General features: G+C 40.3%; 1 protein-coding gene across 1 annotated transcript; it reads left to right on the top strand.

Annotated features, from left to right (window-relative positions):
• Positions 1–110: 110 nt before the first annotated feature.
• WDFY1 (WD repeat and FYVE domain containing 1) lies at positions 111–27,590 on the top strand. Its single transcript, XM_061365164.1, has 12 exons — positions 111–381; positions 7,311–7,378; positions 9,065–9,138; positions 10,366–10,420; positions 11,761–11,911; positions 15,370–15,482; positions 18,056–18,182; positions 19,783–19,888; positions 21,979–22,080; positions 22,859–22,989; positions 23,913–24,021; positions 24,717–27,590. Exons 1-12 carry the CDS (start codon positions 245–247, stop codon positions 24,774–24,776), a joined length of 1,233 nt encoding a protein of 410 aa, XP_061221148.1. The 5' UTR covers positions 111–244; the 3' UTR covers positions 24,777–27,590.
• Positions 27,591–27,807: the final 217 nt, after the last annotated feature.

Here is a 27,807-nt window from a genome sequence, read left to right as displayed (position 1 = left end):
GATCCAGTTCTCCCGCTCTTCTGCGACATACGGCCGGGTGGCTCTTTTACTACAGAGAATACGGCTGCCGCCGGCCTGCCCCGCCCCGCCCCGCGCCGGAGATGGCGTCAGCGCGCGGCTTTGCTGCGCCGCTACACTGGGCACCTCGGCGCGGCGGGCGGCGCCGCTACACGCAACGTTACGGCGGCCGGCGGGCTTTCCCCGCGCCGTCAGCTGATGGGCGCCGGGCCGGTCCCGCGGCAACATGGCGGCGGAGATCCATTCGCGGCCTCAGAGCAGCCGGCCTGTCCTCCTCAGCAAGGTCGAGGGACACCAGGACGTGGTGAGCGCCGCGCTCCTCATCCCCAAGGAGGACGGGGTTATCACGGCCAGCGAGGACAGGTGAGTGGGGGCCGCTGTCCGCCCCGTCGGGGCGCCTCACGGGGCGGTGACGGCCCGATCCCTAGCGGGAGTCCGAGGGGGCTAGGCCGGGGCGCTGGTGGCGGGACGGGCCGGCAGGGCGGGCGCGGCCCCTCGGCGGAGGGTCGGGTCCCGTCCCGTCCCGTCCCGTCCCATCCGGTCCTCTTCTCTCACTCGGCGGTACCCACTCCGTGCGGGGCTGGGGCGCCGATCCCGCAGCTCCGGAGCCGGGGCGCAGCGGCCGTGCGGTCCCAGCGGGAGGCGGCAGCCGACGGGAGCCGGCTGAGCTGAGGAAGCGCAGCACTGGGTGTGGGGTGAAATTCACTTTGTAGGCTCCAACTTTGCCAGGAGGCATGCAGCCATGACTCTTTGCCTGGAGCCGTAAGGAAATAACCGAGGCGGCAGTTCGAGGGAGGAAAATATCGTCACCCTGATTCCCGCTCTCGGAGGGAGCCTGTGGGCGGGAGCAGGGCTGGGAACGTTCTCCTGCGGATGGGAAAAAGCCGTCGTACTTCTAACCCTGCGAAGTAGATGGAAAAGTACACCTCGTTTGTGTGTGTGAAAGGGGTCTGCAGTGGTAATGAGTAGAACCAAAAGTGGAGGGGTATGTTTTCCTCTGCCTTCAGCTGTGTTGGCTCAGTCACTTGGAGGCGAGTTTGGAGCTCCCCAAGCTGCTTCAAACAAGCCCATTCTGGTGGCTCAGCCAGAAGGTCTCAAGCCTGGCTGAAACCGTTGAGAGTGAGTTGGCAGATCTGAGGGGAGAGGTGGTGATGAGCTGCTGAGGACTGGTTTCTGGAAAGGAGGGGAAAAGGTGTTCAGGTTGTAATCCCCATCCTTGATACTGGCTCATATGGTACGTGAAACATCTGTCACAAAAGCTGGTAATGTCATTAACCCGTTATTCAGATGAAATGAGAGTGAAAATGAGGAAGCACAAGATTGTTGGTTAGGAGAGAGATGAGGGGTCTGCCAGTATAGTGGCGAGAGCTGGAATTTCTGCCACGCTATGTGGAAAGTGACTTTTAAATATGGAGGGGTAGGAGATTCTTCTTTAGAGCTTCTCTTCTGTAACTGTAGCAGAGTTTGAAAGGAGTGTACAATGACTGGTGCTGATTATCGGCATTTCTGAGAAATGAGAACGCTCTAGTCTAGCCTCGCTTTCTGTGGAGAGGTGGTAAGAATGTGTTTTTCACTAGCATTGTTTTCAAGTACCAGTTGAGCTTTTTAGAAAGCAGACAGTAAGAAGAAGGAAGAGGAAGACTTAATAATTAGCTCTTTAAAGTGGCTAACTGGGTCCCACTGCCTTTTTTATTTCCCCTGAAGATTAGCACACTTAATGCTTAGACGAGCTATCAGTTATCAGGACAGGAGTAAAAGCTCATTACTGAAGTCTAAAAGTCTGAAGTACAAATGCTGTAAGTTTGGAGTAACTGAAGGCAAAGATTTCCTTCTGTTTAAAAGTTATTTGAAAATATTTTTCTGAGGCACTTGGAGTCAGGCTCCTATTCCTAAAAAATACTTTTTTTCAGCTATCACATTGGGTGCTTATCTTAATAGGCCATTAAAGATGTGCTCTTAAGCGTTTTTAGTGTTATGGTTGTACCATCAAATTCTAGCATGTGACAGATATCATGGTCTTCTTTCCCAGGCTTCCAGAATGATGGAGCTCTGGGTTCTGGAAGCATTCAGCATCTTGACCCTTTGAGCAGTAATACGTACTGCTCCTTGTTGAACCATGGCAGTAATTGTACATTGCTTACAGCAAGCATTTACGCTTGGATGTGTTAGCTGTGTTTTCTGGCTTTGATTGAAAGGTGGACTTGGGTTAGTCTGTTCCCTTCCTGTGGAAATGACTTTCTGTAGTACATGTTGGATAACAGGTTTTGAATGGGACTGAGCAGCTTTCTTTTCATTCTGCTCTTGCATGAGATTGTTCTGGTATCTTAGTCATGTGCAGGATGAAGTTGGCCTTTTGGGTGCAACTGTGGGTTGAATCTTAACCTTGTTTTGATGTGCTTCCTGGTGGGGAGAAGACGAAATAGCAATTTTTAAGAGTGGGTATCTGAGTTAAACTGAGTTTCATGGTGCGGGTTTGCAGAGGCTTGCCTGTAGCAGACAATGTCAGCCTTCAGACTTAAAGGTCTAAAGCTGAAGGTCAGCAGCCTGCATGCTTAGACTGTGTTGGTAAGAGCCAGGGATGCAGCTGCATCGTTATCTGGGCAAGTCAGATACGGACTTGTGCAAGGAGGGCAGAGGCCATTACCCACGTTTGGTGTGTATAAATTTCTAAGAGAAGATTTGGACTCAGGGTTAAATTCTTGTAGGCTGCCTTACTATGGGAGTTTACTTAGACCTTTAAGCTTTCAGAAACCATTGCAGTGTAGTACCTCTAATATGGGATACCTCCTACAGTACATCAAAGCTTACTCACATGTACTTCACCTACAGTTTAGCATGTTATCAGACTTACTGCTCTTCTGTTTGTTTACTATAAACAAGGTGTAGGTGTTAATACTGCATAAGTGATGATGCTGCTAGCAGCAAGCATAGTACAGAGTTGAAGATGTGAAAGTACTGCTGTGTACACTGAGAGAGTAGTGCAAAAGCATGTTTGATTAAATCTCAATACAGCTAAGGCTGTCAAGTATTTCATAATAGCCAGTCAGAGGAATGTGTTTACAAGTTAAGTAGCGAGGAAAATACTGGTGCGCAAACATTTCCCAGCAGTGTTGTAGATTATCCTCTCATTAGAGGAGTCGTAGTTCTTTCTAGTTTAAATTTTATTTTCTAGAATGAGAATTAACAGATTTTTGTTGTTGTTGGTGGTGGTTTTGCTTGCTTGTTTTCTGTTTGGTTGGTTGGGGCGTTTTTTTGAGGGCACAAAAGATGCCATTATAGATTTGCAAATACAAATAAAAACCTAGCTCTTCTTTTTAAGGTTTTGAAGCTGAAAACGATGACAAGAATATACTTGCAGGAGTTAAATTACTAGTTTTCCAAATCTGATTTTTGGCAGGATACTTGCCATCGCTGAAGCTTTCTCAGAACTTACCCAGAAAGGGTAATTCATTCTGTGTCCCTCTGAGTATCTTGTCTGACCCTGGCTCCCAGACCATGTTTGGAATTGTTGCAGTGTGTACCTCAGCCTGGGAAGAGGCTCTGGTACCAGCTGTGAGTTGGATCTGTCTGCTCAAGGCTGGCTTGTGTTTTCTTAAAGGTGATATAGGCCAGTGTGGGCTGCACAGATCTGTGATACCGCCAAATCTCTAGACTTGGCCTTATCATCCTTGTTCTCAGCAAACAAATACCTAAGGCAAGATTGGTGCTTCTCAGCTGTAGTTGGGGATCCTGAGGGATTATAAACTAGTGTATAAGACTCTAAATGCAAGGTGAAGGTATTGTATATGCTGCAGGTTAATGGGATCTCTAGAGTCACTAGTACATCTGCATGCTGGTGTTCTGTGACCATTAGCAGTTGATATTGCATTGGAACTACTGCTTAAGTTGTGGTATTAAGTTTGTTTGTTTTTTTTTTTTCTGTTATGGAGCTTAAATATTGGTCAAAACTAATGTTTTTTGTGAGCAGAAATTAAATAAAACCATCAACTGTGAGTCCTTGAGATTCCATTGCATTGTGATTAAACCCAATTTCTAGTGCTGTTTTGGGAACATGGTCAATAGCAACGTAAATACTTCTGGTTTATTTTGACTACCAGAAAAATACAGTATTCTGTTTTCTTGCTAGGAAAACAATTGTGATTGCCTTCAGGTAGGAAAGCAGTGGTTAGTGGTTTGAAGGTGTTGGGAAGATGCAGTTCTTGGAGCAGGGCTAGTATGTCTGTGAAGTACTTGGAACTGCTGGGTTGTAACAAGTCTGGATTTACCTGCTAACCTTTCATTGCTTGTTTCTCCCTGACATATATGCATTTGGATTTTAGAGGGCAGCCTATGTGGCACAAGCACAAATACTGTTGGAACACTACAGGATTTTCTCAGTTCTCAAACCTCAAGTTTTATCACCACCTCTGTTGAATACTTCCTCTGTACAAAAAACAGCTATTGAGAACAATGGAAATCTTTAGGAATTGCTAAGGCCATGCTTATTATTGCTTAAAGATGTCTTTTTGTGCCTTTCTTTATATTACTGAAAAAAAACCCAAACAACTAAAAAAACCCCTTTGAATTACTCTTTTATAAACACACATGCTTTCCAGCTGTTTCAATACTCAGATGCTAGGGAAATTTGGAGGTCTTTTTAATCTTGTTTTACTTCCTCCTGCTGCTCTCAGATATCTGAGCCTACTGTAATTTTAAAAGTATGTATCTATCTATCTCTGGGTGCTCCTTAAGGAGTTTGAGCATTTTCACATCCTTACTGAGACTGCTGTCAAATCAACGTGTTTTTCCAGGCCCTCAGTAGGGAAAGCTTAAGGAAAAGTGTGGTAGCCAGCTCTTCTCAGGTACTGAACGCAGGCCCCTTTGTTAAATAAAGTTTCAAGAGGAGTGCTGGAGTTTCTAGGATTGATGTAGTAGTTCTTATAATAAAAAAAATAAAAATAATGGTAGAAAGAGACTGTGGAAGCAGTATTACTGGAGGACTTTTCTAGTCCTTGGACCTAGAACTGGTGCAAATTAATTTTTCCTAACAAAAGGAGATGCACCACAACTGGTCTCTGGGAGAGAACTGAGAAGTGGTATTTTGGCACAGGTTATTTGCTGACTACTGTAAAACAATCTCTTATAATTTTGCTCAGTCAGAGCTTTGTATAATTAGATATAAAGCTGTCTTGACAGCTTATCTTTGCAAACACAAGGCTAGTGAAGTCTAAATCTTGCTTAAACCAAAATAAGAAGCTTTCAGAAGTCAGTTTTGCTAACTCTTGCAGCTATTTGCTTAGGCTCTCAACTTCAGTGAGGGGCTGTGTTACTGATGATCAGTGCACAAATTATACTCTCAGGAAATAATTTGCTTAGGAAAACCAAATCCTTGCTTCCTTTATGTTAAGTAAACATAATGTTTAGTATAATCGACCAGAATACTGAGAGGAGACAAAGTCTACCTAATGAAAATAAGCAATGCGTGATCTCAATCACTATGATAACACCTAGTCTTTTTATATAAAAAATAGTTGCATGATTTTTAGCTAGAAGTGAAAGAATTGAGTTAGTAAGTTTGGAAACTACTATCTGAGATGTTCTGAAGAGTTTGAATATGATGGAGCTGATTTAAAAAAGCAGATTAAAAAGCCATTGAAGTGCACAGGTGCTAAACCATATCACTGTAATTTGCATCATAAAAATGTCTTGGAAGCATTGTTTTTTCTCATGTTACCAAGATAATAGCAACTGCTCTCCTGAAGTGTTAACTTTCTGAGGATGGGGCAGGGTTCAGATTGCTGTAAAAAGAAAGTGATAGCTTTTAAGAGACTGTCTTAATGCAAAATATCTTATGGACTGGAGTGATATGCATTTGCCACTGAACTGGTGGAACAGTGGCTTGATTCAAAAGCTGAAAATCATTGTTTTGAGGCAGCGTGTACTCAGCTGTATTGATTTCAACTTTTAGAAAAGGAAAGTAGTACAGTAAGGGTGGCTGTTTGCTTTATTTTTGAGTGGTCTTTTAAAGAAAAGCCCTTAGATGGATTACAAAATTAGAATGCTACCTTTATATATTCAGCCTCAAAACTGCTAGTCCTGGTGCAGGATACCAGTTCCTTCCTGTGCTCTTTTTGTTAAACTTACTGGCAGTCCCATATGATGTTTGGCAAATCTATCCCCTGGTTGTGTTGGTTCCTTTTTTAGCCAAAAGTAAATAGAACAGGTCATCTCAATGAACTCTCTTGGCAGTGTTTCCAGGTACACATATTTACAGATCATTTAGGTTTCCATTTAGGAATGAGGAAGTTGGATTTAAACAATATCAAGAAGGCAAACAATAATCTGGAGAGGAAATTTCAAGTAGACTTAAAATAACCTTAATCCTGTGTACATGTGTGCTCTTAACTTCTTGATGTAGATTCCCTTCAGATGTGCCTTTTGTAGGAATATTTTTAATTGACAATAACCTTCCACTTCCTTGCTGACTCTTATATCCCTCCTCCCAGGATTAGACAGTCATGACAGTGGTATAATGCTGAATGTTCTCAAGGCTGTTTTTCCTTTCTGACTCTAGAAAACTACAAACCTAAAACAATGTTATAAAGAACACTGGCATGCTGTCCTTTGCATTCGTACATGAGAGAGTAGAGGCATGGCTAAGAGGAAATAACACTGAACTAGGTATGATGTCCCCTATGGATCCATAAGTCAATATTTGGGGCTGGAGGCGTCAGTAATGTGCTGGTCTGGAGGATGAGGTGCTTCTCTAATAATACTCAGTATCTGGCTTGCTGAAGGATGAATTGCACAGAGAAGCTGTAAAAATTCAAAAGTTCAGACTTCCATAATAGAATTATTTCCTTTTTTTGTTATTTTTTTATTTAAACATATCAATCCCTTCATTTGCTCTAAAACAAGTTCAGCCATAGCTGAAAAGTTCCTTCAACTTGAATGTGACTTAAATCAGCCAGAGCCAAGGAGAAGGAATTAAAGGGATACAATATGTAACAGTTTCTGTGGTGAGATGAAATAGTATTTCCATTCCATACTTGCTAAAAGTCCATATATAAATAGTTTTGGAGAAGACTATTCAGAATCCCAAAGGTGGCTATTCTTAGTACTGTTGTTCTTGTTATGTTAAAGTACTATTGGAGTACTGTGATTCTGTTATATTAGTCCTTTAACTATTATGTTTGAGTTGCACAAAAGTTGGGAGGATTTGAGCTGATATGTAAGTAAACTGGTTAACTATTTCAGATGCAAGGGATGATGCACTTAGTTAAAACTGTCTTTTCCCTGTTCTTTCCCAACAGAACAATACGAGTATGGCTGAAGAGAGACAGTGGACAATACTGGCCCAGTATCTATCACACCATGTCATGTAAGTACAATGCTGGAGATAGTAAGTGGTGGCCAAGCATGACATGGGTTTTATACCTGTGCTGTTGTGTGGGAATACCTCCTTCCCCTTTCTCCAAGTGTTGGATTTGCTCTATGGTCTTGAAATTGGGAACTTTGCAACAAGTCTGGCTCAGACTTTAGTTTGAAACTAGCTGTATAGTGGGTGAGATCTAAAGCAGCATTCTGTCTGAACCGGATCCTTCACCACATGAATCACTGTGTGGATCTGCAGCTGTAGATGTCTCAAATGCTGGCAAATAATTCTGTTGAATAAGTGACCTTTTCAAATGATTAGCTTTAAAGTTCAGGCATAAGAATATTCTGTGCTTTCCAATGTTGAAAGAACCAATCTTCTTTCTTCACCCTCCTCTCCCCTTCAACATTTAGATTATTAAGAAAACAGCACTGAGCAGCAGCTTCAGTGTTGAGTAAATCTTGAATGTCAGTGTGCTTTTTTGGTTTTGGAACATCAGTCATCCTGGGTGCTTTGCTGTAACTTCTTTAATGTCGAGTTGCTACCTGGACACATACCACATGTAAAAAGAAGGAATGCAATGGCAAAACAAAATATCATAACACAAAAGATAGTCTTTGGAATGACAATTCCTGGAGTAATTTCCATCCAAATGTTCAATGAAAACTAAAGAATTTGACTTCATGGTGTTCTATGCTGCCTTAGCTGCAGGCTCAGTAGCCTACTATCTAGGTTAAAAATATGAAGTGTAATCTTTCTTCTTTTTTTTTCCTAATAGTTGGTCTCAATTACAGCAATTGCTCCATTTATTAGTTTTTTAAAACTATTCAGATTGTATATATAAACCTACAAAGTTTTATGCAAAACAATGTCTGCCTGTAGGTAGTTCCAAGGGGTGGACTTGTCCTTATGCAGTATGACCGCTAATATTCTGGACTGTGCTGTCTGTCTTTAAATTTCTACAAACAGCTTCAGGGCCACATTTTCTGAGGGTCCTGGTGGAAGAAGGTATTGATTTAGAACACTGTGTCTTTTTCATCCTTGTAATTTGCAAGTTAAATGAACACATTCTTCAGTGAAATTTTTTGTGCAAAATTTCATTAGGACCCTTTATTGTATTTTTGTTGTCATTGCTTTTCACATCTATTTTAGCTCTTAATTTCAAAAAGGGAAGTAGGTCTAGAGGCTTTCTGCTAAAAAAGATTGTGTGTAATCTCAAAAACATAAGTCTCCTTAAAGTTGCAGATGTTGAGACAGGATTCCATATGAAGTTGACATGCAATTACCTATTTGTCTCTAGCACTTTATCTCTAGTGATACAGTCCTCAAATATACAGAACAGATTATTGTTATATACAACTTAGGGATCCTCTTGAGATAATTTTAGTGAGCTCAAGTTCTTAAGTGTAACCAGCAGCACATACTGTGGTTGCTAAGTTTTCAGCCTGTATAAAATTTCTCTTACTTGGTTGCATCCTGGGGCAGGAAATCATATTTGTGTATGTTTCCTAGTGATATATCTGAGCTACTGTAATAGTATTCCTTCCCTCAGCTTCACTATCTTACCAAGGGACGCTATCTATGGAGACTAATTTCAATCAGCTTTTGTCTTGAGTGGAAAAAAAAAAAGCCGTAAGTCGTGTATCCTAATGCCTCTGTTTTAATAACTCTTATGTCTGCCTTTTTTGACAGCACCATGTTCAGCCATGACTTATCATCATGACAGCAGAAGAATATTCGTAGGCCAGGATAATGGGGCTATCATGGTAAGCTGCTGTGACGTTTCTTCAGTATGTAGGTTAGAATTGCTTAGATTGTCTGTGAGCGTCAAGTGTTGCTGGCAGCTGATAATTCATTTTCTTTCCTTTGGTTTTGGAATGCAAATACTACTAAATGGCTGAACTTCTTGGCAGTTCATCTGAGATGTACATGGGAGGACTGCAGATTAGCAGGGGCTCTTCTGGCTAGATATGAGCCAGCTACCCTCAAGAAGTCATTGAGCCATTAGTGCAGCAGTGGACCCAAACAACTGTACTTCATCAAGGAATTATTTTGAGGGATACATTAAGCTGGGCAGAGTGCTATGGGGCTGTACTAACAGTGGATGTGAACTGTAGCTACCTTGCATCTGGCCAGAAGTATGGATCTGCTTTTACCTCGCCATGCACGTTTCTCTGGATTCTCTTGCTGCAGATCTTTTTGTGGTATGGAAATTTCAACACTACTTCTAAAATGACAAGAGGCAGGGCTGGTTTCTTTCTGGGAGTTCTTCTGTCTTTTTATACCATCATTGTAATTGCTTTCATCCTCCTGGAGAGCAGATGCATATGGCAGAATAGAATGTGGGTCTGTATTCTTCCCCTCTTTCCTTGGCAAAGGAGGGGAATCTTGTGACTCTCAGATGCTTTAATGGTTTCCTTTCTCTGTGAAAATAAGACCAAAATCATAATTGCCTTATAAGGAAGGGCATGGGGTACTGCGTGAGTGTCATAAATAGTGATTCTGCTGATAAGTAGGTGTGAATTGCCTACACAGAACTACAGAGAATAGTGATTCTAGTGACAACTACTTGAAATTGTAACCTGAGACTTTTAAAATTTCAGTAATGTATCAAATAGAAAATACTCTAACTTAAATATGTTCATTATGAAGTCTCAGATACTTAAATCAGAAATACTACTACATAAAGTTTTGTTTGTTCCTGCCGGGGCCACTCTTTCTTCCTTTATTCTTCCTTCAGCAAACTTGATACTGAGGTACGCTTGATGCTGAAAGGATGCTCCCTATTGAAAATGAAGTTCACTAATTACTTCAATTTACAGTTGGTGTGTCAGTGCGCTATGCTCCAGCCTCAGAAACTGCTAGTTTTTACTGAGATATGTATGATATTTGCTATGCAAATTCTGGCCTTTGAGGTTACTGTTCTTTTTTGGGATATCAGTATTGCTTATGTTACTATGGTATCTTTTCTTATGGTTCCACTTTGCCTTTAGGAATTTCATATTTCAGAAGACTTTAATAAGATGAACTTTGTGAAGACTTATCCAGGTAAACTCTTAACCACTGTTTACACTCAGATTTGCATGAAGAGATGGCATCTAAAATGCTTGGGGAAATAGGACACCATCACAGATTAATCAAGCCCAAACATGCTTTAAGTCTGACTGACCTTCTAGATGTCACTTAGTTGGGATAACTGCAGTAAGAAAAATGTGTTATTGAGTAATCCTCTGTCAGCTTGCAATCATTGAGTTCAGTACATCATTAGTCTGCAAGTGTAATGAGCCAGAACTAGTGAGTTCATCTTTGGCTCTTCAACTGTAGCTCTGTTACATGAGTGTTAGGGTAAGAGCTTTCTAAAGGCACATATTGGTATTTGCAATTTTCATCCTTACTTTCCATATTCACTGAGCTTGGTTACTTGTAGGTGAAGGTAAGAGTCATTGCTGTCTCTGTCGTCTTAGGAGAGAAGTAGGGATAAAAAAGATCTAATTTTTCTGGTACATGGGGAATAGGGATTGTTCTTCATGTACTTATGGAGACGCTAATTTCAGCATTTATCTGCACATCATTTAAAGAAATACAAAACTCAATGGCTGGTTTAAATTGGAATATTCATGTGAAAGGCTCGATGGAGACTCTTAAAGACTGCAGATTATGTAGCAAAACAAAGTGCAGTTTGTCTTATGACTCCCTGACACTGATAGAAGCAATGTTCTTGGTTAGGAGAAAAAGACCTTGTTTTTAAAGCAACAAAAAAACCCTTTATCCTAAGGAAGATGACTTGACAGCTCAGTCAAGGAAATTGCTTGTATCTTGGGGGCTGGGAGGCTTCTTTCTGATGTTTATAGCTTCTTGCTTAGTGTCAGCTTTCTAAACAGTTGGGTGGGATTTGGTTGCTATCACAAGTAGTAGTTTGAATGACATGGACTAGATACACTTTCAGGTGCTTAAAAACATGAGTGTGAGCATAGCTCCCCTGGGGTCAGGAGAAGGAGGCACTTGAAGAAAGCAGTTAGGGTTTTTAGATGTGTTACATTACTCCTAGAAGTCCTGGCCTGACTAGAGGAAGCTGAAGATTTGCCTGCTTCTTGAACAGAGCATCTTGGGTATCTGGGCTGACCTCAGTTTCTGTCTTTGTGGGAGAAAGACTTAAATTAGCTGACTGACATGTTTGGTTCACTTAAGCTATTCAGAAAGCAACTACCAAACAGAATAATGCTAACCTTTTAATTTGGCTTAGAGGCAAGTATAACATAACTGTGAAAGCATCTCCCTGGGGCATTGCTTAGGTATCATCTTCAACCTATGTCTCTCTGAATTAGAACATAAGAACACATCACTTTGAGTTTTAGGAAAAACTAGCCAGAATCCTTTTTTTCCCACAGCTCATCAGAATCGAGTGTCTGCTATTACTTTTTGCCTGGCGTCAGAGTGGGTTATCAGCACCGGTCATGACAAGTGTATCAGCTGGATGTGCACCAGGAGTGGGAGTATGTTGGGAAGGCATTATTTCACCTCTTGGGCTTCATGTCTACAATATCCTTTGAAAAATGATTGTGACCCTGAAACTAGAGAATATTTTGTTCTTTTAGCTCAGTCTATTCCCTCCTTTTCATATAAGAAGCTAGAATGAAGTATCTAACATGTCTGCAAACCTGATTAGATGTTTAATACCTTTATTTCTGTTAGCTGTTGTTAGTTAGTAGGAAGGGGGTGTTGTGACCTTGAGTTACAGAAATCACAGTATGTACTAGTTCCTAATTTTGAAATGTTTGTAGCATCTTGTGACAGTGACTTAACTGTCTGTAGTCTGGCCTGTATACTTCCTAGGCAAGTTGCTTTGTTCAACAGATGTTCGTTTGCATTTGAGTCCTTCAAGAGGATAAAACATCATGAAAATCCTTTGCTTTAATTTTTCTGTGTTTGCTTATATTAATCTTTTCCATTTTTAAGCTATGGGGTACTTTGAAACTGTATTCATTATTAGTAGTGATTTGTCTGTGTGCAGTTTCCTTTCCTGCAGATTGCTTTTAACTGCAACATTTGTAGTTTAAGAATTCCAGTTGTCTCTTCAGTTGCAAGTACTTCAAGCCATTCTTTATCCTGCATAAAAGAATTACAAACCCAGTAGCTTGCAGTAGTTCATATGTCGTGAGCATGAGTTAAAAACTCATAAGCAAAACTCCTAAGCATGAGTTAAATATATTCTGAAACTATTTTTAGGACTTGTTAATGGTGGCGGTTTAGATGTGGCTGGATAGTAACTGGAGGGACTGGTTGGTGTATGAAGATAAATGGCAGCAATGCAGAAGTGGCATGATTCAAAAGCTGAACTACATCTGTTGAAAAAATAACGACCTCTCTAGAACTGTAATATGCCTGTGTAGTGTGAAGAAACTAAAAGGAAAGCTAACTGCTTGGTTGCCAGCAGCAGATCTAACCTTCTGAGGCCCTGCCATACTGACTGAAGAGCTGACTGACAGGTTTGTGTTGTTGCATTGTTCCTCTTTTTTGCTGTCCTTTGAGGTTGCGTCCCACAAAATATTTCATGTACACCTCACCTCAGCTGCATGCAGCACACAGTGGCGTTAATATTGGTGTGTATGTTAGGAGAATAGAACTGAACTGAACTTCTTTCCTGTTAGGGTGGTGAGGCACTGGAATGGGCTGCCCAGGGAGGTTGTGAATGCTCCGTCCCTGGCAGTGTTCAAGGCCAGGTTGGACGAAGCCTTGGGTGAGATGGTTTAGTGTGAGTTGTCCCTGCCTGTGGCAGGAGGGTTGAAACTTGATGATCTTAAGGTCCTTTCCAACCCTAACCATTCTATGATTCTATGAACTGTCTGGTGCCTCTGAGTCTCACTATTTGAATTCAGTGGGTTCTATAGCTAATACTATTGCAAATAATGGAAGAGTGTATTATGAAAATGGAGGAAAGAATATGACCTTTTCTATTAAGATAAAAATAAATTTCCACTGAAGACTGTAACATTTGAAAATGCATTGTAGTTTATCCTGCCTTTGGATTTATATTCAAAAGAACTAGGTTTCTGGTGTGTGTACTAGCTGCTGGCCTTCCTATCAGGAGCTTCCTTAGGAGTTATTAATGATCCCATGTGTAAACTTCTGAAAACCACAGCAGAGTGCTTATTCTTTACTGGATTAGTGGGGATAATGCTTGCCTGAATTTCCAAGATGAAGAAAGGATCACATGGTCACAGACTTAGTGGATTTGTTGAAAGTGAATTATTATCTCAAAATTCTGAAGGCTGAAGAGATTTCAGAATCTCATCAGATGTCAAAACTTCTGTTTTTTTCACTTATGGTGATGGGCTTTTTGGTACATTGACTTTTTAAAGTTTAGTCTTTTCTGTTGTGTAGAGCAGGCTACTCTGCTAGCCGCTGCTTGTGTGGCTCCAGAAGGACAGGTGAGATTATACACAACTCTTGGGTTCTGTGGTATCAGCTGTTTGGGGTTTTCATAGCTCTTGCATATATCCTGAATATCAAAAGTCTTGTAAAGGTGGCAAATTATCTAGTTCCATACAGCTTGCTGTGCTTTAGTTTCTGGAGATGGTAGTTATATATTTGCAAAACCTGAATATCAGAAAACTGTTATGATGTATAAGATAGCCCATTATGCCATTTTTTTAGTAGATTACATGTTAGGGTGTGGTGTGCTTTTATGTCACTGTTAAGTAACAGAACTCTTTCACAAATTCATTTCAGTCTTTGATACTGTGCTCAAGGACCTGCATTAGTAAACTTGAAAGTTCAGAAAAGGGAACAAGAAATTACATGGTCTCACCTTCTCAGTAGCTAGAACATTTGGAGTATACTTCTACTGTAAGGTAAACTACCTGTAGAGGGTCAGTGTTACTGTATCTTAGTTTTCTTATCCTGAGGACATCAACTAGTATAACGTGCCAGAAAACTTAAAGTCTAAAGGAGCAAATGGTAGCACTGGGTAAGACTGAATGCCCAGTGAGGTGCTCAGTGAGTAGCTCTGCACTACAAGAAGTAGCCTGGGGAACTCTGGCATTGCTCATAGACCATGAGTGCGTTCTGTAAATAGCTGCTAGAAATGGTCTAAATCATCTTGTCCTGCCTTAAAAAAGGGGTGAATTACCTCATGGCTTCTCCAGTGGCTTTCTAAAACTTTTACCCGCTTGTTTTCCATGCTGTTTTACATGCAAATGTAGGGAAGTGTGAGGAGAAGAGAGGAATGAAAAAGTTTTAACTATTAAGGTCTCCATCCTGTTTAGAAGTAGTGCCCCTCCTCACTGGCAGAGCATGAGAGACTGAAAAGCCCTTGATCAGGGTAAGCATTACTTAGCAACAACTAAAACACTGGTGTGTTCTCAGACTAAAGTTGAAAACACAGCACTGCCCCAGCTACTAAGAAGAAGAAAAATAACTGTTACAGCTGAACCCAGGACAGGTAGTTATAGAATCATAGAATAGTTGGGGTTGGAAAGGACCTTAAGATAATCAAGTTCCAACCCCCCTGCCATGGACAGGGACACCTCACACTAAACCGTATCACCCAAGGCCTCCTCCAACCTGGACTTGAACATTGCCAGGGATGGAGCATTCACAACCTCCCTGGGCAACCTATTCCAGTGCCTCACCACCCTAACAGGAAAGAATTTCCTCCTTATATCCAATCTAAACGTCCCCTGTTTAAGTTTTAACCTGTTACCCCTTGTCCTGTCACTACAGTCCCTAATGAAGAGTCCCTCCCCAGCATCCCTGTAGGCCCCCTTCAGATACTGGAAGGCTGCTATGAGGTCTTCATGCAGCCTTCTCTTCTCCAGGCTGAACAGCCCCAACTTCCTCAGTTTAAAATTATGTAAATATTTATGTGGCATATTAAAATTTTTTATTTTTTTTTTTCCCAACTTGTTTAAACTCTGTAGCAGACAACTGTGCTATCTATTTCAGTTCTGTAAAATGCTCATAAGATCACATGAGGCTTCTCCTTGACTGGTGTGCAGATATGATCATGAAACCCGACATGCATTCGTTGGTGATTATTCTGGACAGATCACTCTCCTGAAGCTTGAGCAGAATACATGCTCAGTTATCACAACGCTCAAAGGGCATGAAGGTAGAGTAACTCTTCCTCTTAATTCCACTTGACTGAGATTATAGTACTCCTTTGTAAATTGGGATTATGAAGTTTGATGTCTGGCTTGTAAGGATAGACTTTGGGTAAACAACTAGTGCAGGGTAGTAGTTATCAGAAGCTGTTTAGAGCTGTACATATGACTTCTTTAAGAAGAGACATGTTCTTGTGAGGGGAAATCTTAGCTGTGTGAATAATGTAAATACTGATGTATTTACATATTTGCAAATATGTAAATACTGATGGGTATTTTTATTACAGATGAAAAATAAACATATGCATTCAGTTAAATAGAAGTTATCCACTAGATGGCCACCTTTAAAAACTTTATTCTCCCTACCATTGAAAAGAAGGGATGAGAACATAGGGTCTTCTTGGTTGTTTTTGGTGTTTGGTTTTTTTTCCCGGAGACCTTCTAGTACTATAATAATACCTAGCAACTCCCAGTCTAGCTTCTAAAAAGACACTTAATTCTGCTCAATACAGACTTTGTTGTTCTGATCACTCTCTATGAGGCTCTAGTTTAGTTTCCTATGTTTAGCTGAAACTAAGCTATATGCAAGAAATCTAGAGAGCCTTTTAGAATCAGAACTGTCTAGTGAAGTACAGACATCTCATCCCATGTAGTATAGCTGAAGTCCTTACATCAAATGAAGAACTAAATGGTCTGTAACATGATACAGAGTCACTCTCTGATGTAATGAGTAAGGCAAGAATGCAAATCACAGACAAATGCGCAATTTAATAATATACTGAGAGAAATAAACAAGACTTAAGGCCTCTTCCCATGTGGTACTGGCAACTTTCAAATCAGCTGACTAGTTTGCATTTGGGTAGGGGTGAATTACTCAGAATCATGAGTCTGATCCACTGGAAAAGGCTGCCTTGTTTAATAGCTGTAAGTATAGAATAGACTTTGTTAAAGCTGAGTAGGCTCCTGACTTACAGATGACTGTAAAATTATCATGCTGGGTTTGAATGCAGGAGGCAAGTCAAGATTTTCAAATGATAAGTGCCTCTTCTGCTTTCAGCCAGGATTTCAGATTACTTCATTAAGAGCAAAATAATTCTCTTGGTCCTTTACCTCTGTATGCTTTTGCACTAGTCTGCTCAAGTGCAACTCCTTAAGTCTGAAAGCAATATGTCTTGACATGGCACTGTGTGTATTCTGTCTACTGCTTCTAAGCACCAGCTCCAGCGTGTAGCATGTAGCAGACAACTTTGGCTTATATGTAAGTTCCCATCTGTATGGAGATTGTGATCCTCAAAACAAGAATTGATTTAGTATAAAAGATGATTAAATATGAGAGGCAAAACTAGGTTTTTCTTGAATGGGTGTAATAGTAGCTACTTTTTTTCCTCCACAGTATTTGGGTAATACTCTCAAGGTCTGGTAACTCTAAACTTAAATGGCATCTGTTTCTTCTCTGAGTGCAACTTTGTTTGCCAGACCTCAAGTCTGACTTCATTTCATTTCCTTTCTAGCTCTTGCGTTACTGTGACTTCATAATCAAGCAGTGTCTGCTTTGCAGTTTAAACGTTTTTAGAGCTTGTCCTTCAGTGGGCAGCTACTTTTTATGCTGCAGATGTCCACTGTGCTCTAATACAGCTATTCCAAGATGGATCAGTCTCAAAAAGTCTAGTCCTAAAGGGGGCAAGAATAATCTTTTGCTCCAGAGACCTGGAAGGGACTGATTTGGGCTGTAAACTACCATTCATCATACTTTCAGGCTAGCAAGATCTTTTATGAAAAAAACAAAACAAAACAAAAAAACCCCAACAACCAAACAAACAAACCAAAAGCCCAAACCTGAGCAATGGAAGGATGCTTTAAAGGAAAGGATGTCAGGAAGGGAATAAAATGTTCTTGCAACTTCAAAACTATAGGTGGTATGAGTAACAAAATTAATTCTTTAGTCTCCTGCCTACATTGCAATATCTATGGATTTAGTATAAGACTGCTATAGTAAGATGACTGTCTGAATAATGGGCTTCGCAGCCAGGTTGGGCCTTCTGAAATCTGGTTTTGCAATGTAGTATGTCGTGGCCAGATTTGCTAACAGCACTGAAACTGTCCCTTAGTTTCTTATTCCAACTATTACAACTTTTAAGGTTGTAAATAGTTATGTAACGGAGTTGGTTTAGCTGTGAACACTGCATGCTGTTCCGAAACTGATGACCAAGCACCTTACTGTGTAGTAGATACTAGTTTCTACTTGGCAAGGTTTAATACTTTTCACCTTCCAAAGATCACATTAGCCTGCCAGCTCTTAAAACCAACTACCTAAATACAATGGGCAGAAAGACAGTAACTTAAACTTTCTGACTTATGATTTGAATTAAACCTTCTTCTTAGGAATGTTTTGTTGTTAAATGCCCTTTGTCTCTCTGAGAAGATTGTATCTTGCTGTTGCATGATGTTGTTTGCCTTAGGGCTTTCAGTCGCTGTTGCTGTAGTAAGGGACTATTTCAGGTTTCACTTTAATGACCCAGAAGAGCATCACTGTGCTGGGGAGTGACTCCCTTAGATCTAACTGCAGAATGTTCTTTCCTAGGAAGTATTACTTCCCTGTGGTGGGATCCAGCTCAACGACTGCTATTCTCAGGTGCCTCTGATCACAGCATTATCATGTGGGATATTGGTGGAAGGAAGGGACGAACACTGCTGCTTCAGGGCCATCAGTATGTAATGGGGTCTTATTTTTCCTACATGTTCCATAATGAACACAGAGTCCCAGGAAGAGTAAATAGCACAGCAAAATATATGAATGTGAATAAGAGAGAAAATAATTTCTTGCAGAACTCTGAAGAGGAAGAAAGATAGTACTAGGATAGTGTTACCGATAAATCTTTATTTTTGCTCATGTTAGATACTTTTAAACCATGGTTAACAAGAACATAACATAAAAGTAGGTTATAGGAAAAAGGTGGATAAAACTCCTAAATCATCTTGTTTGGACTTTGTGTAAAAGTTGCATGCTTCTATATTGTAAATACTTCACTGAGTTGCCTATGAAGTTGGGGCTAGAAACTATGTATATGTGTGTTGATGCACCCATGTAGAATAAACTTCACTATTTTCCTGTTCCCAGCCATCTTCTCTCAGTGAGGTGGTACAGTGATTGGCTATATCATAGAGGTGGTGTCTTGACTTCAGAAAAGTATGTTACATCTCCACTTTTCTGTGGATAAAGTACTTAGTTGTCTGTATTAAATCAAGTCTTTATTTTTACAGAGACACAACACTAGCTGCCATTTTTTAAATCTAGGGCCTTAATTACATCTTACTGGCAGTTCACCACCGAAGACATATTTTACTTTAGAAATGCAGTGGTAGTAGAGATCTTGTTTATGTTTAAACATGTATTTGTATAGTGCATTCTCCTCTTGTCTAATTCCATAGATGTCTCCATCCACCTTTGATCAAGACTGATAGCCTTAGCCCTAGAACCCTTGTTAAATCTTGAGGATTTAGTTTTATGGGTAAAGAACTAATTAATAGAGTACCGGTTACAAAAAGGTAACTGAAGTCAGTGACTGGAGGACTTTATACTGCTGTTACTGCTGCATCATGTGTCCTGGTGAAGACTTGTAACACTGTTAGTTTCTCTTCAAACGTTCCACTTAGCATCAAACTTCATACTGAATGGGAAAGTAAGTTCTTCTGAGTAGCAGAATGGGTTTTTTTAATTCAACTTGGATGTTGCAAAGCAGTCTAATACTGCTGAGATCCTTTGTGTAGCATCTTCGGGTAGACTCTTATTTTGCCATGCCTTTATTTAGGATTAAATTGTCTTATTGGTGAATGCATGCTTTGCTTTGCAGCTACAGACTTACTGTGATTTGTTGCAAAAGTGGAAGCTCCATCTACTTCCTAGCTGTATCTTGAAGCAAATATTTCTTATTATTTTTCCAGTTGTCTCTGTTTTGATAACTGGCTTTCCTTGCCAACACAGAAGAGTATTTGCACGCACACTGAGGCAGTTGACACTCAACTCACTGTCAGTGCTTACTGCCAGCAAATGTTAACGTGGAACTGTACCTCTGGTATTCTGGTCAAGCCTGTAAAAATGCTGTTCTAGGCAATGTCCTGATGCTAGGGCAATGCTCAGGTGACAGCATCTGTTCACTCATCTTCATGGCTCTACTTAGTAGACTTACCAAAGTGTTTGGAAATAATTTTTGGCTTTCTAGGTAGCTTTAAAAGGATAAATCAGGGTTTGCTGGGAAACTAAGCTTTGTTTAAATACCTGTGGGTAAATAGTGTCTACTTTGTTTGCAGTGACAAGGTGCAGGCTATCTGTTACATACAGCTGACACGACAGCTGGTGTCTTGTTCAGCTGATGGGGGAATTGCTGTTTGGAACATGGATATCAGCCGAGAAGAGGTAAGATCATAACCAAGGTCAAAGATTTCTTTCTACTTTCTTTTTACTTAATTTTCTCTTTAGCCTCCCCCTCTTTTTTAGACCTGATGTGGCTTTCCTTAGTCAGTTCTCCAGGCTGGTTTTCTTACATTACCTGAAACTTTAATGCTGAATCATATCACTAAAGACTGCTGTTCTAGTGTCTGTCCATGCACTTCAGAATGTAGAGATTCAGTCCCCACAGAGCATTTCTTTAAAGACCTTAGTACACAGAAACTGAGCCTGGCTTGCAGATTCTTTTTGTGTCAGTTCATATCCAACATAGAAGCTAAAAATAAATATATTACTCCTATTTTTGGTTAAACTGTAATTATAGGAGTTAGTTTTGGTTGCTGCCATAAAGCAGTATTTAAGGCTCAGCTCTATTGCTATTCCTTAAATGCAAGTGTCATGGTTAAGAACCATTTTCTTTTCACCTGAAACACACTGGATGCTGTATGTGAAGCTCGTAACATTTCCAGCATGATCTCTCTTCAAATTGTCTGTGATATTATGAAACTTTGTAATTGTAAAGAAATTGACTTACAATACAACCGGGAAAACAAGATGTGTCTATGTCTCTTTTGGATCTGCACACAATAATTAAGGGATCTTGTAAATAATAGACAGTTTTAATACAAGTAAAATAATACAGTTAGCTTAAAACAGCCATGATATCTCAGAAGTCATTGGAAAAACATAATCAAGCCCAATCCAAAAGCAAAGAAACTAAATGTTTGAAGAATGAAGAACATACTTCCTCTGAAGTACTAGCTAGTGAGTTGTGTTATAGGGTATCTTCAAATATGCAAATGAGACTAGAAGGAAGACTTTTTTTGATTAGAAGGAATGTTAACTCTGCTGTCAGTGTTACTATGATCTCAATCAGTTCCAACTGTATGTTGGTAATAATGTTGGCAGGTTTTTACCTCCTATTTTATGCTGAAATGAAGATGAAAAGGTCAGGAAGATATCCTGTTTTTCTGTTAGAGGGAGCCAGAAACTGGATTGTCTTCTCAAAAATGCTGTTAAGTGAAAACTCTTAAGTAACTGAAAGAAGCAATATGGAACATCTCACTTGGGGGAAAGGTGACTCATTTCCTCTACTCTGCTTCCCACCCCCCATGCGAGACTTGTTACTACCCTTTACAGTATTTTCCACTAGTGTGGAGGAAGGAAGGGGATGCAATCAAGGTTGAAGATGTAGGAAATGGACATCTGGTATTAATAAATATTCATGGTGAGATGGTGATGCATCTGACAGTACTATTGTTTTATTACTATCAACAATGGATTTAAGTGAATTTAGGAGAAAAGCTTTGTTGTCCAGCTTTCTTCCTGTCAGGGGAGTCTCCCTGAAACCCATCAGATGTATAAGGATGTATAGAATATACATGGTCTAATTCAAGTCTGTGTACTAAAAGTATTGTGCCTCTCCTCCTATTCCTTACAAGGGTGCTCAGTTAAAGTATCTGAGATTGTTAAAATGTGTGAAAGCTCTTAAGGATTTTTATTTGGCCTAGTCCATTTATGGCAGGAATAGTATGTTGGTGGGAGAAGGGATGCTTAATGAAAGTGTGAGCAGGATGGGAAATGCACATGAGTTCTTAATTATTTCAAACTGCCATCCTAGGGATACAAAATATATTTGCTTCCAGAATTTACTTCTGGACCCTGTCTCTTCGAGAGGATGACTGCCTCATATCCTCTAGTTTGGATTACACAAGCCCTTAAAAATCATCTGGTCAACCAGAGCAGCAGTCTTTGAATGCCTGTAGTAAATTTAATAACTTAGATGTTTAAATTAGGTTTCTTACTAAGGCAGTAACATAACACACTGCTGTAGGCTTAAAAAGTATAGGAGGTATGTAGGTAACAAATAACTGTAGTCTTGAATTTGAAGTCTTGGCTTTTGTACTAAGCTTCCTATGTACTATACCTTAGGCAATCTATTGTTGTAATGTCCAGAGCTGAGACAGGGCATCTTTCCAAATAAAACTTTACTTTGTGTTCTTTGGCTGTTGTATGAGGAAAAATAATTCTCATTGCTTATATCTCTTGCTCTTTTATAGGCTCCTCAATGGCTAGAAAGTGATTCCTGCCAGAAATGTGAACAACCTTTCTTCTGGAATATAAAGCAAATGTGGGACACAAAGACAATAGGGTTGAGGCAGGTGAGATTGCTATTTTGCGTGCTCAGCTTTATTTCAGCACTTAAGCAAAATGCAAACAAGAAACTACTAAAGCTGTTAGATCTTTTAAACTGTTGGTATTTGTGCTGCTTTGAAGTGAGGGTTTATTGAGAGGTCACAGCTTCTAGGCAGTGCTAAGAAATTTCCAGATTCTGCGGAAAGTATTACATCAAACTTCCATCATGGGGCAAAGCAGGCTGTGTTGTCAGCACTTTGTTGGATTTCTCTGAATATCTCTATGCTCTGAATATATGCACTGGAACTGTGGACAGCTAATCCTTAAGCGTTGTGTAAAGCAGCACACAGTGCCCCATAACTGAGCAAGTTGCAGCCTAACATTGTAGGGTTCTGGGTTCAGTGAGGCAGTGATGGCCCTGTTCTTACAGTCTGGAACATAAAAGTTTTGCAGATAGCTTTCTTTTTGGAGGAACTGGACAGGCACTAAGGCACTTACCTGTTTCTGACTTCCTTAGACTATTATTTTCTCGGTTGCTTATTCAACCCTTTTTTTCCCCTGCTCCCAGAAGGAGCTTGCAAAAAGAGGAGAGGATGGTCAGGGACAATATGGAGGTAAACCCATTAATGGCCAAGAAGATTGTACAGAACTCCAGACTCCTTGGTCTTTGACCTAACAGAAAACTTCCTAACAGGTTGCTTCCTAACAGGATGCAAAGCAGAAGCTGTCTTGGTTTTGTTCAGTGAGTGCTTGGTAAGTGTCATAACAATAGGTATTTGTTTGTTTTCTTCTTCCTCCATGAAGCATCATTGCAGAAAATGTGGGCAAGCAGTGTGTGGGAAGTGCAGTAGCAAACGGTCAAGTTACCCAATCATGGGATTTGAGTTCCAGGTCCGTGTCTGTGATTCCTGTTTTGAGTCAATCAAGGATGAAGAGTGAGTATTAAAGAATAATAAACTAAAGTAATACTGCTGAGGTACAGAAATGCTTGTGCTTGCTCCATATCCACACACAATGCTACACTGTGTGACTGTTAACCCTCTGCTGCTAAGCCACCTTTTCCTTGGGCACTCAAAGCACTACAATAGCAGAGATCCCTCAGCTGGCACTGCAGACTAATTTGGATTAGATGTCTACTCTATTTCTTATTTTCCGTGAGCCCAGATCTAGAGCTGAAACATTTGTTTCAAGATTTCTGTTTAGCTAAAGGCTATTGATGGCACGTGGATTAGTAGTTCATGTATACTTACTGAAAACTGCTTCTATGGGGATATTCTTCACAGCCCAACATTATTTTTCCCATGCAAGCAAATTGGGTTAAACATTGTTTGCTCTCTCATTAAACTGTTTTTAGCAATGGATAAACCCTGTTATTATCTTGATAAGAACAGCACTTCACTGTCTTGTCATCTCCTTGGACACATGGTGTGCTAAAGAACCAAAGTAACCATATGCCAATTTTGGGAGTGTTCAGGGTTTTTTTTGTTATGGTGGTGGTTGTTGGCTTGGGGGTTGTTTTTGTGGTTGACTCACTATAGCCAGAGGAAAAATGTAGCTGAACTTGACTTAATAACCAAGAGTAGAATTATTTACTAATGTGCTGTCCCACTTCTGCCCTGGTATTATTAACAGGTTGCAGAAGACTGGGAAATGTCACACCTCTATAACTACACAAGCAATGCCATAGTATGACTTACTAATTTAATTCTGTCCCTTTTAACATGGCACTGCAGTTTTCAGGACTGATTTGTTAGTCCTTGAGCAACTTTATTTTCTTGTAAGTTTATTTTGCACTGCTATAACGATGCCATCAAGCTTCATCTGACAGCTAGCTTTCATTTGAATTGTTATCGTGCAGCCGTACTTCCTTGGCAACCTTTCATGAAGGAAAACACAACATTTCATACATGTCCATGGACATCTCCAGAGGGCTAATGGTCACTTGTGGGAGCGACCGGATTGTGAAGGTATTCATGTACCTCTTTCCTGCATTTATTAGAGATACTTAATAGAGGACTAATGTTTGTATATACTTTTTTCTTTCTGACAGCTGTTGCTACAAAGTTAAAACAAGGTCAGCAAGAATCCTATTTGTTGCAGGCTGTTCTTCCTGCAGCTGAGTGACAGTCACCTAAAGTGACTCCACTTTATGGAGTTTAGCTGTCAGAGCTGGAGTGTCCTCTGGGCAAACAAAGCAGTAGGAGAATGGGCCAGCAGCCTTAAAGGCACAGATGGGATGAAGCAGACTTCCTTAACTCTGAACTCCCTGGCTTCTTGGACCATTGCAACTTAAAAGCCCTGATTATGAGACAGGGACATGGAAATCAGGCTGAATATAGAATCTTGATGTGCTTCAGCTGTCCATCCACCATGCGTGTTAGAACTGAGACTATTCCAGTCTACGCTGGTTTTGTGTAAGCCTGTTTGTAACAAACTGCATAGCACTTTTTAAAACACACCTATAGAGAGCTGCTACAAGGCTCTCTTGAGCCCAGAGTTTGACTTTAGGTTTGTAAGGCTGGTGTAACTGGTTGGCATTTTTCTCAAGTAGTTGCTACTTTGTCTCCAGGGAGGTATCTATGTTTGCTTTTGTGCTTCTTACAGAAATACCCCTTGGGTCTTACAATAATGCTGCATAATTCTCTACAATATTTTCTTCCAGATCTGGGACATGACACCAGTAGTTGGTTGCAGCCTTGCAACTGGCTTCTCTTCACGCTGATCTCATACATGACAGGTTTATGCACCTTATGTACAGCAATATACACCGAACAGATGGAATTCTTCTTACGATTATTACTGCAAACACTGGCTGCTTGATTCTTCTCCTGCTGCTGTTCCAGGATGGACAGTCACGTTTGTTGAGCACGGCTTTTCTGTTGGGCTCACCAGGAATCTCCTTGGTGCGGAAGTGCAGTTTTGCAGCCTCTTGGACTAACTTAAAATGGCTACTGGCAATATGACCCCTTGATGAAAGGACCTGTTGTTTCTCAGTTTACATATATAGTGTTAACAGTGTGCTATCTCTGCTGATAAATCTTGTACAGATACCTTGTAGCTAAACCATTACCTGAGTAAAACGAGTGTAGTAAATGCAATTTGTGCAAACAGTAAAATAACTTATTCTCTCTTCCAAAAAGCAGTTCTGTAGAAATATGTTTGAGCAGTCACTGTCTAAACTGCCTCGAAAAGGTATGATGGTTATTCCTATGGAAGGAGGAAAACTTCAAAGCAGCACATAACTTCTTTCAGATGAGATAGTTGGAGAACCTTTGATCACACAAGATTTCCTTTATTGGCTTTCTTGTAGTGTTTGTCTTCAAGCTCATTTACTAGTGAAATCACTTTTGTGGGTCAGCTGTTTTATTTAGGTAGCTGGTGAGGCTTTGAACAATTCTAGGCTCTTTAGGTAGTGTTTTAGCATAGCTAATAAACTTCTCTCATTCTTATGAAAACATGCAGCCCAGCTACTCTACTCTAATGACAGGCTGTAGGTATGACCCATATAATTTGACAACTCTGTAATGGTGTTAGAATGGGAAGTTAAGCAAGTCTGCCTTGTCAGATATAACGGCCAAGAAAATATGGCCAGCTAAATTTTAGAGACTTTTTTCCCATGGAAAGGCTGATGTTTCTTTAATGGTAGGGAACTGACTCTGCTAAAGTGTGGCACAAATTCAGATGCTACCTTGATGTTGCTTGAAATGGATAAATACAGAGCAATAATTACTGAGGTACAGAACAACTGCTTTTTTTCCCCCTGCACTTAAGTGTGTTGATCCCAAAATACTTATTGTTGATTGTTTCCTGTTCGAAAGCGGAGAAGTATAAAGTAGAACTGGGAGGGTTTTGTGACTGCAGTTGGCACATACAGGAAATAATTATTGAGATACTGTCAATAAATTGGTGTGTCAGCTGTGTGAATTTCCTACATTTGAACACTGCAAGAATTTACTTTGAAGCTTCTGAAGCTGAGGTAATACGTCACAGTTTTAAGCTTGGAGCTGTTTAGATATTTCTGAAGACAGAAGCATATGTGTGAGGACAAAAATTGTGGGTAGGTCAGCTGGCCTGGAATACATGGTGTTGCACAACCGTCAAAGGTAATAGGCTCTTTCTGGCAGAGGGCTTAAAGGTTAGATTGTCTTTATTTACAGCAACAATCAAGTGGTGCTATGAGTGTTGGTGAATTCAAGTCCTGGGTGTGTAACTTGACACTAATAATCTGCACTGGACCATGCTGTAGGCTGAAATAGACAAAGATCATGGTGTTGTTAATATGTCATGATTCACTTGCATTTTAAGCCAAAAAACGGATAGTCTCCAAAGGGCATTAGAATCTAGAGTATGTTACTGTTATTTTGAATCTGGCTTTGTCTGCTTTTTGATGGGCCTTCTCTGGAAGTTTGGCAAAGAGTCTTTTTAATTTGCTATGCTTATTGGGCCACTGAAGAATAAATAAATCCCTCTTTTGTGGGCATCCCAAAACTTACCCTCAGTTTGGGATTGGAAACTTGTCATGCTTATTTGACTCATGCCTTGCTACATGCTGTATAGCTTAGTGGGTTTTGTGAAGGCTTATTTCTAAGCTATTGAAAGCAAATCAGCTTATACTGGAAAAAAAATGTTGCAGCTTTCTGCACTGAAGGCCTTCACCCTTGTAAATTAGAAAGGAGGCTGGGTGAATAAGCTTTGATAATGCTCTGCATTCGCTTTCAGACTTCTTCATATCTGGCTCTGGAAGAAAATAGAAGCCTTCCTCACAGTGTGTAAGACAGAACATGAATTACATTGCTAGTACTGTGGTAGGTAAGGAGGATCTAGGATCAAGAGTTTAGTTGGGAGATTGATGTAGGTGTCAGAGGAATAGCATATTTTTCAAACTAGATGTTCTGAAACTTACACCAATGATACTGAGGTGTAACTCCTTTGCAGCTAGCACTCCTGAGCCTCAGCATTTTTAGTTATGATTAGTCAACATGCCCCCTGCTTAGCCTGCAGCTCCCCTCTTCCCTGTGAACGCTTCCTCTACTTCTTTGCATTATGGTTTTGCCTCTAGATAATATATTCTCTACTACATACTGTTAAACCTAAGGAATCTATTTTCTATAATTGATAGCATCTATAAAGATAGTGTCAGTTTAGATATAACAAGACAATTATGGCTGCTAAATCATTAGTCATTTAAATATACTCCTGGTGTTGAATGAGTAATGCTTACAGACCACTAAAGAGAGTGTTTTGTTTATAAACAGCTATTTTGAAGGGAAACATATGCTCTCATGAATCTGAACATCAGCTGTAGTGTGCAATTACTGAGAAGGCTTGATCTGAAGCATTTCTAATCTTGCTTGTATAAACTCCTTCACTGGGGCAGGGAAGGGGAGCAAAGGGTACTAATATGTGCTAATTCTTTACTAGTTGTATTTCTGTACCCTGTATAGTTAAGAGATGCTAGATAAACCTGTCCCTTGCTCCTTCTTGTCTGTTTTTTAAACTTTGATTACACATATAATAAAATATTTCTTGATATTCACTTAGTCTGTTTGGGTGATCCATTTTTTCTTCCATTCTGTGAATGCACAACCCCCATTGTATGCTCTGGCTCCTCCTTTACATAGCCTGCATCCAGATTCTGGGTTGGAGGGAAAGCTTATCATATGTGTTGTATTTGGAGCTGAATGAGCTGCAGCAGTGGGGTTAAAGGCCCAGGATGAACCAGTGAGCTGAGAGACAAACAACTGCTGTGTGGT

Source organism: Neopsephotus bourkii, unplaced genomic scaffold (genome assembly GCF_033783945.1).
Source record: "Neopsephotus bourkii isolate Nb327-2 ecotype Australia unplaced genomic scaffold, CSIRO-AGI_Nbou_v1 NB_1279, whole genome shotgun sequence".
NCBI lineage: Eukaryota > Metazoa > Chordata > Aves > Psittaciformes > Psittacidae > Neopsephotus > Neopsephotus bourkii.
This window is presented reverse-complemented; position numbering and strand designations above follow the sequence as displayed.

What these genes read in the sequence shown, in the direction of transcription:
- WDFY1 (XM_061365164.1), top strand. Translation starts at nt 245, where the DNA reads ATGGCGGCGGAGATCCATTCGCGGCCTCAGAGCAGCCGGCCTGTCCTC. An exon ending in AGGATAATGGGGCTATCATG is followed by an intron (nt 9,139 to 10,365) that starts GTAAGCTGCTGT and finishes CTTTGCCTTTAG; the next exon opens with GAATTTCATATTTCAGAAGA. An exon ending in GAGTCAATCAAGGATGAAGA is followed by an intron (nt 22,990 to 23,912) that starts GTGAGTATTAAA and finishes GTTATCGTGCAG; the next exon opens with CCGTACTTCCTTGGCAACCT.